The 16,270-nt window shown below is 43.1% G+C and overlaps 2 protein-coding genes across 3 annotated transcripts in view; one reads left to right on the forward strand and one right to left on the reverse strand.

Moving 5' to 3' along the window:
- KIAA1143 (KIAA1143 ortholog) lies at positions 1,404 to 8,296 on the reverse strand. Its single transcript, NM_001244174.1, is given in 3 exon segments — positions 1,404 to 1,882; positions 3,284 to 3,428; positions 8,138 to 8,296. Coding segments are annotated over 3 exon segments (471 nt in total). The 5' UTR covers positions 8,246 to 8,296; the 3' UTR covers positions 1,404 to 1,664.
- KIF15 (kinesin family member 15) overlaps positions 8,351 to 16,270 on the forward strand; it is a 74,536-nt gene continuing 66,616 nt past the window's right edge. Inside the window, exon 1 of one of the 2 annotated variants that reach the window (XM_021071746.1) lies at positions 8,351 to 8,525. In XM_021071746.1, the coding sequence (XP_020927405.1) occupies positions 8,507 to 8,525 (19 nt within the window). In that variant the 5' untranslated portion in view covers positions 8,351 to 8,506. Of the gene's footprint in view, positions 8,526 to 8,585; positions 8,740 to 16,270 lie in introns of those variants that run through there. The other variant, XM_021071747.1, reaches the window with a different exon arrangement.

The raw sequence follows: 16,270 nt of genomic DNA on the forward strand, positions 1-16,270 counted from the left end.
GCATGTCAGATATACAAAAAAGGAAAGGCTGGTGCCAGCTCAACGCTGGGGCACTGTCATTATGAATGAGGTGAAATGGTGTAGTATGCATAAAATTGTAAAAATCTCTTTGGGGGTGGGGGGATGTGCTGGGGGTGCGGGATGGAAATCCTATAAAATTGGATTGTGATGGTCATTGTACAACTATAAATGTATTCGTTGAGTAATAAAAAAATAATATTTTCAAGTTAACCTCTAAAAAGCAATTTGAAAGAAAGCATCAGAAATTTTAGAAATATTCTTATGTGTATTCTCATTCATGTCTATATTCATATACACCTGAAACTAACAATTTAAACCAACGCTATTTCAATGATAAAAAAGCTTTAGGAGTTCCTGTTGTGACACAGTGGAAGCAAATCCGACCAGGAACCATGACGTTTTGGATTCAATCTCTGGCCTCGCTCAGTGGGTTGAGGATCTGGCGTTGCCATGAGCTGTGGTGTAGGTCGAAGATGTGGCTCAGATATGGCATTGCTGTGGCTGTGGTGTAGGCCGGTAGCTGTAGCTCTGATTAGACCCCTAGCCTGGGAACCTCTGTATGCTGCGGGTACGGTCCTAAAAAGACAAAAAAAAAAAAAAAAAAAAAAAAAATCTTTTAGAAATATTTAAATGCTTTAATCTAGTAATTCAGCTTCCAGCAATTCATTCTAAGGAAATCATCAGAAATATACTTAGAGGTTTCTGTGCACACCAGTTCCACTAGTGACTCACTTAGGCTGCATGTAACAGAAACCAGGGAGAGGCTAAACCACCAGGGTGTGTTTCTTCATGTATCAAGAAGTCCAGGGGCAGTAGCTCCTCCAGGCATGACATCACAATGCAAATTCCTTGAATCTCCACTGTACCTGTCAGAAGAAGTGGCTATAGTCTTCATGCCCCCAAATGGCTCTGGTACTCCTTGGTTTCATTCTGTGCTCGGGGCAGGATGGAGTATAGACAAAGGTTCGTGCTTTCCAAATCTGTCCTTTTGTATCAAAAAACCTAGTAGCTTTATTGAGCAGACTTCCACTTGTATCTTTTTGTGTGTGTTATCAACTGTAGTCACCATGTGATTCATTAGATCCTCACTTGTATCATGACCCCTTGTATTAGGTCCTTACTTGTTCAAGATCCATTTGTATCTAATTTGCCAGAGCTGTCACATGGCCTCCCTTAGCAGGAGCTTGGGAAGTAACTAGGCCCATGATTGCTTCTCATCCAAAGTGAGGTTATGCTAAGGAGGAAGATAAAACACAGGATCTATTTAATTACAAAATTCTCTGTAGCTACTGTCAGGTTTTTGAATTTTACTGACCTGTAAAAATGCTCATGATATAATGTCAAATAAGAAGCAGGATAGAGAACACAGAATACAAGCATAATTTTCTTTACAAAAATAAATTTTATATATACACACATCCCACACATGAGAAGTAACCAAAATGTTAGTGGTGGTTTAGCCTAAAGAGTTAGCAGTTAGGTCAAGAGTGTTGACTGATAGACATGGTTTTTATCTTACTGAGTGTTTTCTGTACTGTCTAAATTTTCTCCAATAAACTTGTATTATCTTTATAATAGGGAAAAAATATTATTTAAAAAAAATCCCAAAAATTCTGAGAAGACTAAGTCCAAAATATTTACACTTAATCATTTTCATCTTCATTGTCAAAAGAAAGGAGGCTACTGTTTCTGATTTGTTTTTGTGAGTTCTTTTTAACCGAGTCCTGCTTATTTATTTCATCTTCTTCATTTGTCTTCTTCTTTTTTGAGCTTGCTGTTAAACCTGAATACTTTTCATCCGAGGAACGCTTGACTGGTTTTCGATACATGATTCTTCCATCAGCTGAAGCTGGTTCTTCATCTGCAGCAAAAACAAAGTAACAAAACTTTCTTTTGCTTCTCATTATTTTATCAGAGAGTCAAATGACAAGAAAATCTCCTACTGTATTTAAGGATGTCCTTGAGTCAGTTCAGTCTGGTCTTTTCCCTTGCTTCTAGCTCTATGTGCACAAGACATGCAGTCACTTAGTCAAAACTCATTTGTCGAAGTATTCTGTAATATTGACAGTCACCAGTTCATTACAATCAGGCTATATTTTTAAGTATTTTAAAAAGTGATTGTTTGGGAGTTCCCGTCGTGGCACAGTGGTTAACGAATCTGACTAAGAACCATGAGGTTGCAGGTTTGATCCCTGGCCTTGCTCAGTGGGTTGACGATCTGGTGTTGCCGTGAGCTGTGGTGTGGGTTGCAGATGCGGCTCAGATCCCGCGTTGCTGTGGCTCTGGCATAGGCCGATGGCTACAGCTCTGATTAGACCCCTAGCCTGGGAACCTCCATATGCCGCGGGAGCGGCCCAAGAAATGGCAAAAAGACAAAAAAAAAAAGCGATTGTTTGGCACTCCAGCGTTTCCTCCTAAAGCGATGTAATAAATATTGAAGAACAACAAAAAAGTACTACACAGCATGGCACATTTCAGGCACTAATTATTCTGATTAGTGTGTAAACCTTACCAACTATTTAAAAAAACAAACAGGATTTTTTTTCTTCTTTTTACAGCTGCACCTGTGGCATATGGAAGTTCTCAGACTAGGGGTTGAGTCAGAGCTGCAGCTGCAGGCCTGTGCCACAGCCATGACAACACCAGATCCCATCTGCATCTGTGACCAGTGCCGCGGCTTGTAGCAACATAGGATCCTTAACCCACTGAACGAGACTAGGGATCAAGACTGCACCCTAACAGATACTATCTCAGGTTCTTAACCTGCTGAGCCACAAAGGGAACTCCACAAACAGGTTTTTTTTTTTTTTTTTTTTTTTTCCGGTCTTTTTAGGGTGGGACCTGAGGCATATGGAGGTTTCCAGGCTAGGGGTCGAATCGGAGCTGAAGCCACTGGCTTATGCCACAGCCACAGCAACGCCAGATCCTTAACCCACTAAGCAAGGTCAGGGATCAAATCCGTGTCCTAATGGATACTAGTCAGGTTTGTTAGCCACTGAGCCACAAGGGAAACTCCTAAATGGAATTTGTAAACTTAACTTTGCATTTAATTCTTATAACCCAATAAGATGGGCACAATAATTGTCCCCATTTTACTGATGAGGTAACTGAGGCTGAGAGGTGAAATAACTTATTCAAGGTCACACATCTGATAAGTGTGAACCTAGGACTGTATCCTTCAAACACACCAAACTACTGTATTAAATTATTTCATTCCTAGCTCCTTAAATTGTTAGGAAAACCAGGCCACTTTCAGACATACCTGCTTTAGCAGCCTTTATTTCTGCTTTAATTTTCATGACCTCTTCGGCTGACAGGTCTCCTTTTTTTAAAACCACCACTTGGGGCTGTTCATCTTCTTTGTCACTGTGATCAGCATCTTCATCTGGGAGCTGAGGCTGGATTCTCTAAGGAAAAACACATAACATGTTAAGTTGCTGACTCTGAACTAAATATAACTACTGTCTCTGTGAGAAACTGTAATTACTAAAGTGAGAATGTCTTTGGTCATGAATTTTCAAGTAAATCTTAAGAGTGTAACCTTGCCAGAGCAGGGAAGAGGTCCACCTGTCAGTGACCCTGGGGTGCCTGATTTTCATCACAGCAGGATGCCAGCTTGCTGTTCCTGGTGTCAGAGGCCCTCTGCTCATAGCCTGTCAGCATTTAGCCTATTCAGGGCAGCACTGGACTACATCAGTTCCCTCTCTTCTTCATCAACCCTTTCGAGATAGGATTAAGATGGCGAAATAAAAGGACTGGAGCTCACCTTCTCTCCTAAAAACAACAAAATTTACAACCAAATGCTAAGCAATTTTCAACCAAATGGACTGGAAACTTTCAAAAAGATATCCTACTCCATAAGACAAAGAGGAGGCCACATCAAGAGGTAGGAGGGGTGATTACATGATATAAGCAACTCCATACCTCCCAGGTGAGAAGCTCCACAGACTGGAAAGTAAATGTTTCACAGAGACTCACCTACAGGAGTGAGAGTTCTGAGCCCCACATCAAACTCCCACGAGTAGGGATCTGGCACTGGGAGAAAGAGCCCCCAAAGCATCTGGCATTGAAGGCCAGTGGGGCTTGTGCACAGGAGCTCCACAGGACTGGGGGAAACGAGACCCCATTCTTAAAAGGCACACACAGACTTTCATGTGCACTGGGTCCCAGGGCAAAGCAAAGTCTTCATAGGAATCTGGGTCAAACCTGACTGCAGTTCTTGGAGGACCTCCTGGGAAAACAGGGGTGAATGTGGCTTGTTGTGGGGGAAGGACATTGAAAGCAATGCTCTTGGGAATATTCAGCAGCATGCCTTTCTCTGGAGGTGGCCATTTTGGGAAGATCTGGCATCACCCATCAGCACTGAGAAGCCCCAGGCCAAACAACAATCCAGGAGGGATCACAGCCCTGCCCATCAGTAATCAGGCTGCGTAAAGACCCCCCAGGCACACAACCACCTCTAATCTCATCCAGAGACAAAGCCCCACCCACCAGAGGGATAGGAATCAGCTCCACCTACCAGTGGGCAGGCACCAGTCCCTCCCATCAGGAAGCCTACAGCAAGCACACCACCCCCCCAACTTCAGCCACAAGGGAGGCAGGCACCAGAAGTAAGCCCTACAACTCTATTATCTGGTCACCACACCAAAAACCTAAAATGAAAAGACAGAACTATAACTCAGATGAGGGAGGAAAAAAAACCCAGAAAACAGCTAAGTGATCAGGAGATTCTCAGCCTCCAGGAAAAAGACTTTAGACTGTTGATGCTGAAGATGATATAAGACATCAGAAATACACTGGAGGCAAAGATGGATAATTTACAGGAAACACTGAGCAAAGAGATACAAGATATAAAACTTAGACAAGAAGAGATGCAAAATACAATAACTGAAATAAAAAATTCATTAGAAGCAGCCAATAGCAGAATACAGGAGGCAGAAGAACGAGTAAGTGGAGGACAGATTAGTGGAAATTATGGATGTGGAACATCAAAGAGAAAAAAGATTGAAAACAAATGAAGAGTCTCAGAGAACTCTGGGACAACATTAAACGCACCAACATCCGTATTATAGGGGTGCCAGAAGGAGAAGAGAGAGAGAAGGGGACAGAAAAAATATTTCAAGAAATAATAGCCAAAAACTTCCCTCACATGGGAAAGGAACCACTCACTCAAATCCAGGAAGCACAACGAGTACCATATAAATTAAACCAAAGGAGGAACACCCTGAGACACATATTAATCAAACTGACCAAAATTAAAGACAGAAACTATTGAAAGCAGCTAGGGGAAAGAAATAACATACAAGGGCACCCCGATAAGGTTATCGGCAGATTTTTCAGCAGAAACTGCAGGCCAGAAGGAAGTGGCATGATATACTTAACATGATGAAAGGGAAAAACCTACAACCAAGATTACTTTACTCAGTAAGGCTCTCATTCAGATTTGAAGGAGAAATCAAAAGCTTCACAGATAAGCAAAAGCTAAGAGAATTCAGCAACACTAATCCAGCTTTACAGCAAATACTAAAGGAACTTCTCTAGGCAGAAAAGAAAAGGCCACACCCAGAAACAAAAATACCACAAATGACAAGGCTCACCAGGAAAGGTATATATATCAAAGATAGGAAATCATCCACAATTATACCACCAAAATCAGAAATAGAAGAGGAGGGTACAAATGTGGGACACTGGAGTTGCACTTGCAATTAAGAGACCAACAACTTAAAACAATCTCGTATATATATAGACTCATATCAAAACTTCACAGTAACTGCAAACTAAAACTCTTCATCAACCCTTCCATCTCTTCTCAAAGTGTGACAGGAAATAAACACAACCAAAGCAAAGAAAAGCAGCAAGTAAAAGGTCCTCTTACTTCTGTTCATCTCTCTTCCTTTCCAGCAGCTTGTCTGGAAAATAAAAATATGGAGGTATTGGGGAGTTCCCTATTGGTCTAGTGGTTAGGATTTGTAGCTTGCACCACTGTAGCCTGGGTTTGATCTCTGGTCTGGGAACCAAGATCCCACATCAACCTGCTGCATGCTGTGCCCCACCCCCACTCCCAAAAAAGGTGGTTCCACAAACACAGGAACAGAGATTAGCTCTCTACAGAAAGGTCTCTTGATTAAATGTGTAGGCCAAAATCACTGATATTAATTGGAACAGTTTCCTGCCACAGGCCTCCTAAGTTAGCATGCCAAGCTATAACCTTCAAGGTGTTCACTGCACTCACCTGATCATCACTAGGACCAGAAGCAAGCTATAAGCTTATGTCTCATATTCTCATTGCTGAATCCATGTCCCTCTTCTCAAAACATATCCTCTTTGTCATCCTCACTGTTTTTGGTTCTAGGGACCAGTCACTCCCCGTTATGTTATCTCTAACCAAACATGGTTCCTTGTTGCCGACTAAATAGTCCATATAGCTTTAGCTCCATCAGTCCCTCAATCACTTCTACACATTCTATGACCCATCATATCTACACCTTTACCCATGTTGTTCCTTCCATCTCTACTTACTGACCTACTCATACGCAAGATTCAATTTAAATATCCCCTCCTCAATGATGCCTCACCTGATGAAAAACACAGTCATCTAACTAATTTAACTTTTCATCCACTGCTTGGTGCCAGGCATTGAACCAGAAAAAGAAAGCAATTAAAATACTAACATAGAGTGTTCAATTTAGGGGTTGAGATACACAGGAGAGCAAGTAGTTGCAAGGTGAAATGATGAGTACTGCAGATAAGATACAGATAGAGTGAAGAGAAGAACAGAGAAGGACTAACTGGGGGAGGTTTAAAGAACTTCATGGAGGTGACCTGTGAAGGCAGAGGTAAGGCTGGCAGGCAGGTATTAAAGAACATGGCATTTTGGAGAGATCCATCTTTGTCAGAGCCTGATACAGTGCCTGGGTTTAGCACATACTTATTGGATTAACTGCACTTAAGTCAATAATTTTTTGGGGGGTCACACCCACATGCCTAAGTTCCAGGGCCAGGAGTTGGATCTGAGAGGCTGCAGTGACAATCAGCAACTACAGTGACAACGTCGGATCCTTAACCTCCTGAGCCACAAGAGAACTCCTTTAGTCAATGTTGTGTCCTTATACTAAATGACTGGTGTCTAAATAATTTGGATCGTAGTGCAACTGTTAGACAAAATATTAAGTAAATTCTTTATTTCTCTACACATGCCCTTAGCATAATAGTCTCTATTTAAAAAGATAGGACAGGGGAGTTCCCGTCGTGGCGCAGTGGTTAACGAATCCGAATAGGAACCATGAGGTTGCGGGTTCGGTCCCTGCCCCAGCTCAGTGGGTTAACGATCCGGCGTTGCTGTGAGCCGTGGTGTAGGTTGCAGACGCGGCTCGGATCCCCGCGTTGTTGTGGCTCTGGCGTAGGCCGGTGGCTACAGCTCCGATTTGACCCCTAGCCTGGGAACCTCCATATGCCGCCGGAGCGGCCCAAGAAATAGCAAAAAAGACCAAAAAAAAAAAAAAAAAAAAAAAAACAGTAAAAAATATAAGACAGGTGGTTTTGATGTGAATTCGTTCTGGCAGAAGCTGACTCCCACGGATCCCCATTCCTAAATTATTCAAGTGTGGCTCCTTGAACTCCTCTTCTACTCAGATTCAGGTTATTCAAGGCTTTGCTTACTTTTTTGTTGGTAACAACAAAGCCTAGGAATAGATCTAGGGCATTCCTCCAAAGATGTTCCAGACTTAAGACGTAGAATATAGGATCATTTGAACCAGTGGCCTGTTTCTTTATCTGGAAAATGAGACGACGCTACCAGCCACTCTGCTAACTACAGGTTTTGGAATAAGCAAGAGAAAATGAAGAGGCAGTAAAATGATCTTTCTTTTCTATCTACCAAGGACGAGGCGGTTTATCTGCGTCGAGTCATTTTCAAGAACACAGAAGCACTGTGTAAACGACAAACACCTTCTTGGGCGCACGAGGCTGTAGTTGTTTCAAGAAGACTAGACTGGGGTCCGAGCACACTGGTATCGGGGGCCAGACACCAGTGGGAGTATCTGGCCTAGTTGAGGTAGAAAACGGAAGTGGCGGGGCGGGCCGCGTTTCTAAGGTAACGCGACTGGCCCGGGCTCACCTTCGTCTCTATGGTGGGCCCTTCCCTGTAGCCGACTCGTTCCTTGAAGCGGGCCAGGAAAGCCGGTTCGGCTGGCCGCACGTAGGACACCTGGTTCCGCTTGCTCATGGCTGCTCTGAAGAAAAACAGACTCTCCCGGCCCCTTGAAACTGTAGCGAGGTGACGGCGCCTACTCATGACATCACATCGGCCCCGCCCCCCGGGCCGTAGGCCGGGCAACATGGCGGCCTTCGTATTGGCGTCAACGTCCGACCTGAGCGCCAAATTCAAATTCGCGGCCATCTTGAGTGGGCGGAATCCCATCGGGCTGCGCTGCTAGAGTTGAGGGCGCTTGCTTCCACCGTCTCGGCATCGAGGGGTGAGAGTACCATGGCGCCAGGTTGCAAAAGTAAGTGAGGAGCCTCGACCTCTTAATCCCCTCCCCCCGCCTCCAAATGCAAGGTTTTCTGCTGGGCGTGAAGGGCAGGAGCGGACTGAGTGCCAAGGGGTGTTTGGAAACTGTCTCTCCAAGACAATGTTCTGATGGAACAGCTTTCTTCGCTTCCATCTATGTCCTGGGCGCACGCTACGACCCAGATGCAGTTCTAGGCGGTGGGGCTGAGGTGAGAACCTAAACCGAGAGCCCTCATCCAGGCGGTTGGCTTTTAAGCGACTGCTAGTCCTTCCTTTCCGTACTCCGTCCTGTCCTTTCGTCGCAGAGGCTGCCTCTCCAGGTATCCTCACCTGAGGGTGGGCCCAAGCTCTCACCACCTTCTGCGTGTTTCCACAGTACTGACTTTCCTGAAGGGGTGAACTTAATATTTGTTCCAAGCATGTACTTTTAGGAGGGTCCGCTGTGGGCTCTCCTTAGATGAGGGACTTTTAAAGCAGACTTAAGTAGTATCTTCTTATGTTCTCACTATCCCTTTTTTCTTCTCAAGGGGACCCTTTTAGTTTCTTCCTTTTTCTCATGATGGGAGCCTGTCACTTGCTTTTTATAAAACCCTTCAATTTTCACTAATTTTTGGTCCTTTGCTGTTCGTATGTAAATGCCCCCACCCCTTACATGACCTAAGCCTTTAAGGAGTCTTTTGTTTTTTGTTTGTTTTGTTTCGTTTTCTAGGGCGCTTCCTTCGGCACATGGAGGTTCCCAGGCTAGGGGTCTAATCGGAGCTGTAGCCGCCGGCCTACGCCAGAGCCACAGCAACTTGGGATCCAAGCCCCATCTGCAACCTACACCACAGCTGACGGCAACACGGGATCCTTAACCCGTTGAGCAAGGTCAGGGATACGAACCGAAACCTCATGGTTCCTATTCGGATTCGTTAACCACTGTGCCATGACGGGAACTCCAGGAGTCTTTTGTTTTTTAAAGCTGGTTTTGAACTGATTTGATGAATCTCAGGGAATGGTGGAATGGAAATGAGGTGATGCCTATGTTAGAAGATTGAACAAATTGTGAACTTTTGGTGGTATTTGAGCCTTACAGTAACATTAATGCCTCTCTCTAGCTGTCTATTGTTGTTGTTGTTTTCTGCTGTCTAGGGGCGCACCCGGCGGCTCATGGAGGTTCCCAGGCTGGGGGTCCAATTGGAGCTGTAGCCGCTGGACTACACCACAGCCCCAACAACTCAGGATTCGACTTGAATCCGCGGTGTACATCCATCCACACCACCTCCAGATCCCCAAACTACTGAGGGAGGCCAGGGATGGAACCGACAACCTCATGGTTCCTAGTCGGACTCGTTTCTGCCATGCCAGGACGGGAACTCCTGTGATTCTTTTCTGATGTGTTGCCTCACTAACTTTTTGGGTCAGTCACACCATCACCTGAGCACCTCAGCTCTCTTTTTCCATGTAAAATGTTCCTTTTCTATCTGCCGTTGCCAAGCTGTGGTGTAGGTCCCAGACTCCGCTGGGATTCTGCATTGTTGTGGCTGTGATGTAGGCCGGCAGCTGTAGCTCCGATTAGACCCTTAGTCTCCCGACTTCCACATGCTGCAGGTGCGGCCCTAAAAAGCAAAATAAATAAATAAATAAATAAAATAAAATGTTCCTCTCCCTCCACTGTTTTCTGAATTTTGAAAATATTAGCACACACACTGTTATATTATTGGACCAAAATGTTCATCGTGCTTTCTGGGCGCAATTACAGTACTTGCTCGTTGCAGGGTAAATCTGGATTCAAACAGGAGAATTGATGCCTGTGATATAATTAGAGCATCTGTTTATTTAATGGAAGTGACATGTATATGAATGAGACTGTCTATCAAAGGATTCTGTCATGTTTATCTACATCGCTTTTTAGAAGGAATGGAAACAAGGGTATTCACATCTCCTCTTTATGATGGTGGTGATTTCCATGGGAAACTTTCCCACTCCTTTAAATTTGCTAGCAAAGTTGAGGTTGATGATTTCCCTATGGGTTCTGCTGTGGGAACAATTGATTAGTTTTGGCTGTTCTTTTAAAACAATAATTTTTAAATGGAGGTATAGTTGATTTACAATATGTTAATTTTTGCTCTACAGCAAAGTGATTCAGTTATACATAGAATATATACATTCTTTTTTTAAAATACTTTTTCCATTATGATTTGTCATAGGATATTGAATGTAGTTCCCTGTGCTATACAGTAGAACCTTGTCCATCCATTCTAAATGTAATACATCTGCTAACCCCAGCTTTCCAGTCCATCCCTCTCCCAACCCCCTCCCTCTTGGCAACCACAGGTCTGTTCTCTATGTCCCTGAATCTGTTTCTGTTCCATAGGTTCATTTGTGTCATATGATTTTTTATTTTTTTGGTTGTGCTTATGGCATGTGGAAGTTCCTGGGCCAGGGATCCAACCTGTGCCACAGCAGTGATAATGCTGGATCCTTAACCTGCTGTGCCACCAGGGAACTCCTCTTCTAGGAGTTTTATGCTGTCATGTCTTATGTTTAAGTCTTTAAGCCATTTTGAGTTTATTTTTGTGTATGGTGTAAGGGTGTGTTCTAACTTTGATTTTCATGGGACTGCCCAAATATGCCAGTTCCACTTGCTGAAGAGATTGTCTTCCTTGCCTCCTTTGTCAAAGATTAATTGACCATAGGTGTCTGGGTTTATTTCTGGCTTTTTCTTCTATTCCACTGATCCATATGTCTGTTTTTGTGCCAATACCATATGCTGTTTGATGACTATAGCTTTGTAGTACTTACTGTCTGAAGTCTGGGAGGGTTATGCCTCCTGCTTTTTTTTTCCCCCCCAGAATTGCTTTGGAAATTCTGGGTCTTAAATGGTTCTATATAAATTTTAGGATTATTCTATTTCTGTGAAAAATGTCATGAGAATTTTATTTATTTATTTATTTGTTTATTTTTGCTTTTTAGGGTCGCACCTGAGGCATATGGAGATTCCCAGGCTAGGGGTCAAATCAGAGCTACAGCTGCTGTAGCAACACTGGATCCGAGCTGCGTCTGTGACTTACACTACAGCTCACGGCAGTGCCAGATCCTTAACCCACTGAGTGACCCACTGAGCGAGGCCAGCAATTGAACCGGCAACCTCACAGTTCCTAGTCTGATTTGTTTCTGCTGTGCCCCAGAGGGGACTCCATGAGTAATTTGATAAGGATCACATTAAATCTGTAGATTGCTTTGGGTAGTGTAGTTTTGCCTTTTCTTTTTATTTTTTTTCTTTTCATTTTTGGTTGCCCCAAGGCATATGGAGTTGCCAGGATGGGAATCATCCAAGCCGCAGTCGTGACCTAAGCTTCAGCAGTGGCAACACCAGATCCTTTACCCACTATCAGATCCCCATCCCAGCACTCCCAAGATGCCACCTATCCAGTTGAGCCACAGTGGGAGCTCCAGTTTTGCCTTTTTTTTTTTTTTTTTTTTTTTTTTTGTCTTTTTAGGGCTGCACCCTCGGCATATGGAGGTTCCCAGACTAGGGGTCTAGTTGGAGCTGAAGCAACCAGCCTAGGCCACAGCCACAGCAACATGGGATCCAAGCCACATCTACAACCTACACCACAGCTCACGGCAACCCCAGATCCTTAACCCACTGAGCAAGGCCAGGGATCGAACCCAAGTCCTCATGGCACTAGTTGGGTTCGTTAACCACTGAGCCACAAGGGGAACTCTGCCTATTCTTGAATTTCATGTAAATGGTACAGTATTTTTGTTCTAGCTTCTTTTACTGAACATTATGTCTGTGAGCATTGTTTGTTGTATATAGTGGCGGTTTTCATTGCTATTTAGGGTTCCATTATGTCAGTATACGTATTTTGTTCATTCTATTGAGGACCTCAGAGTTGAAAGACTTTTACAGTGAATGCCTGCAAAGGACCTCTTATAATGTCAACATTTTATGGCAGCCACATGATAAATTATACTCCCTTTAACCTTTAAGACCAAGTAGGAATTCCTGCTTTGGTGCAGTGGGTAAAGAATCTGACTACAGCAGCTAGGATCACTGAGGAGGCTCAAGTTCTATCCCCAGCCAGGTGCAGTGGGTTAAAGGATCTGGCCTTATTGCAGCTGCAGCTCAGATTCGATCCCTGGCACAGGAACTTCCACATGCCCGGGGTGTGGCCATAAAATTAAAAAAAAAAAAAAAAAGAAGAAGAAGACATAGCGTAATTAAGTGGTTAAGAGACTGAGCTATAGACCCAGAATGCATTCAAATCTTAGCAATGAAAAAAAAAAAAACCAAAAACCCTAGCACTAATCAGAGAGAACATTTCTTCAGGTCTCAATTCAGAATACTGCCAGAATATTTGCCTCAGTGCAATTTTATTTATATACATGTATATATTTCAATTTATATATTATATATAATTGAAGTATAGTTGATTTACAGTATTGTTCAATTTTTTATTTTACTTTATTTCATTATTGGCTTATTAGCTTTGCTGCTGCTGCTTTTTATGTGTGTGAACATTAAATTTTGGAATAATTTTAGATTTATAGAAAAGTTATACACATGTACAGATCAGTAGTCATTCAGTCACTAGCTTTGTGAATCTCTGATTTTTTTACCCTGCAAATTCAATTTGCCTTGCCTTCCCCAGACTATCCTCAACCCAGTGAGACCACCAAGCTCTATCTGGACTCCCCTGGTATATTGAAGTCCCCAACTGTTACTGTTGAATTGTCTTTTTCTCCCTTCATTTCTTGTCAGTTTTTTTTGTGTGTGTGGCAGAGCACTTGAGACTCCAAGCCATGAAGCTGGGGCCATGGAAGGCCTCACCCTCTGTTGTTTCCCGTCTCTCAGGATCACTTTATTGTGCTGTCTTTTGCCCAGTGTCTGAACAGTTGTGGCATGTATTTTGCCCAGTTTCGTAGTTATTGAGAAGAGTAAATCTAGTCCCTGTTACTCTGTCATGGCTGGAGGTGGACTTCTGGGTCTGTTATTGGTTCAACTTTACACCTGAGGTATCATCTTTCAGTCTCCCATTTGAAAGCTTGAGGCATTATCAGGACTCTGAATACCAGTTTTTTGTTCTACTCTGTGAGTCTGTTTAAAAAAGCTCAAATTCTCAGCCTTTTAGCTGCAGCTTTCAGAATTTGTAGTCTCTTTGAGGACAAAAGCAGCCTCAGATGCTGTGTTCACACCTCTAGGTTTCCCTCCCTTCTGCTATTTTGGCTCCACAATTCCTGACTGCCTCAGCAGAACTCCAGTGCCTTTAGGTAGATGTTTTCTGTAGTTTTTCTGCTTTTCTGGTTGCTTTCAGGCAGGAGGATTGGTTTGAAATAAACTAGTCTTTAGTTCTGGTCTATAATAGTAAGGAAAGCCTTACTCTAATAAATTTGATTTCATTCCAGGATTTTTAAAAAAAAATCTGTACCTGAGGAAGCATTAAAAGTAAAAAGATTGAAACAAATCCTCTTATCATGAAGAAAGGCTGCCACCCATGGTGTTGTCGTGTCTCCCCCCCCCCCCCAATAGATTCCTGCCTAGCAACTCAGATCCTGCTTCTGCTATTACTAGTGCTTAACTTGCAGGGATGACCTGAACATTTTAATTCCAAGTGGTTAAAAAAAACCCCAAAAACCCCCCTTGTATAAAATGTGTTAGAATTCATTGTTGTTGTAGATAATAGTTGTTTTGGTCCCTTAGGAACTTAAGATACAAATCACGTACTGTACTATGGAGTTACCCGTATGAAGTGTAAAATTAAATGGTTTTTTAGTATATATACAGATATGTGCAACTATCCTTGTAGTCAATTTTAGAACCTTTTCATCACCTCAAAAAGAAATCTCATATCCTTTACTCTCACCCTCCTACCTCCCTATCCCTCACCAGAACTAAGTAACCAGCAAGTCTACTCGCTGTCTGCCTAGATCTTTTCATTATTCAAAGTGGTATATTGAAGTCCCCAACTGTTACTGTTGAATTGTCTTTTTCTCCCTTCATTTCTTGTCAATTTTTTTTGTGTGTGTGGCTTTTTAGGGCCCCACCTGCGACATATGAAAGTTCCCAGGCTAAGAGTTGAATCAGAGCTACAGCCGCCACCCTACACTACAGCTCACAGCAATGCCAGATCTGAGCTGCGTCTGTGACAGCTCAGGACAACATGGATCCTTAACCCATTGAGCAGGGCTAGGGATGGAATCCACTTTCTCATGGATTCCAGGTGGGTTCATTAACTGCTGGGCCATGAAGGGAACTCCCTTTGTCAGTTTTTGCTTCATGTATTTTGGTTCTTTGTTGTTAGGTTAGTATGTTTACATCTCTGTTCTCTTCTTGGTGGTTTGGCTTTTTTATCATTTTAAAATGTTCCTCTTTATCTCTGGTAACTTTGTTTTAAAGTGTGTTTTGTCTGAAAACCAGTATAGCCACTCCTGCTTTCTTGTGTTTGAACTTTTGAATCTAAAGTATGTTTCCTATAGAGAGTACATAGTTGGAACATGTTTTTTTTCATCTAGCCTGATAATCTCTGCCTTTTGATTGGGTGGTTTAATCCATTCTTATGTTATTAGTGAAGTGGTAGGATTCAACATCTGCCATTTACTTTTCGATTTCTTTCTTTTCTTTTTTTTTTTTTTTTTTTTCCTTTTCTAGGACTGCTCCGGCAGCATATGGAGGTTCCCAGGTTAGGGTCGAATTGAAGCTGTAGCCGCCAGCCTATGCCAGAGCCACAGCAAGGCAGAATCCAAGCTGCGTCTGCAACCTACACTATAGCTCACAGCAACACCGGATCCTTAACCCACTGAGCAAGGCCAGGGATTGAACCCACAACCTCATGGTTCCTAGTCGGATTTGTTAACTACTGTGCCACGATGGACACTCCCTACTTTTCATTTTCTCTGTCTCATTTTTTTTTTTTTTTTTTTTTTGTTACTCTATTCTTCCTTTACTGCTTTTTTTTTTTTTTGTCTTTTTTTTTGCTATTTCTTGGGCCGCTCCTGCGGCATATGGAGGTTCCCAGGCTAGGGGTCTAATCGGAGCTGTGGCCGCCAGCCTATGCCAGAGCCACAGCAACGCAGGATCCGAGCCGCATCTGCAACCTACACCACAGCTCACGGCAATGCCGGATCGTTAACCCACTGAGCAAGGGCAGGGACCGAACCTGCAACCTCTTGGTTCCTAGTCGGATTCGTTAACCACTGCGCCACGATGGGAACTCCTGCTTTCTTTTTTTTGAAGTGGTTTTTATATGGTTGCTTCGAGGTTTAACATGTACGTCTTAACAGCATTAGATGCAGATTTATAATAGCTTAATTCCAGTGATACAAACATTGGGGGTTCCTGCTATACCACAGTGGGTTAAAGATCAGGTGTGGCTGCAGCTGTGGTGTAGGTCACACTTGTGGCTCAGATTCAGTCCTGGCCTTGTAATTTCCATATGCCTCGGGTGTGGCCAAAAAAAATTACTCCTATGTAGCTCTATTCCTTTCCCCCCTTTTTGGCATTATTGTTGAACACATTACATCTGTTGTTACAAACCCAACAGTATATTACTTTACCATTTTAATGATTTATTTATTTATTTATTTAAGGCCGCAACCATGGCATATGGAGATTTCCAGACTAGGGGTCGAATTGGAGCTGTAGCTGCAGACCTATACCACAGCTCACGGCAGAGCTGGATACCTAACCCACTGAGTGAGGCCAGAGATCAAACTTACATCCTCGTGGATCCTAGACAGATTCATTTCCATCAA

The sequence above is a fragment of the Sus scrofa genome, chromosome 13 (assembly GCF_000003025.6).
Source record: "Sus scrofa isolate TJ Tabasco breed Duroc chromosome 13, Sscrofa11.1, whole genome shotgun sequence".
In the NCBI taxonomy this organism is placed as follows: Eukaryota; Metazoa; Chordata; class Mammalia; order Artiodactyla; family Suidae; genus Sus; species Sus scrofa.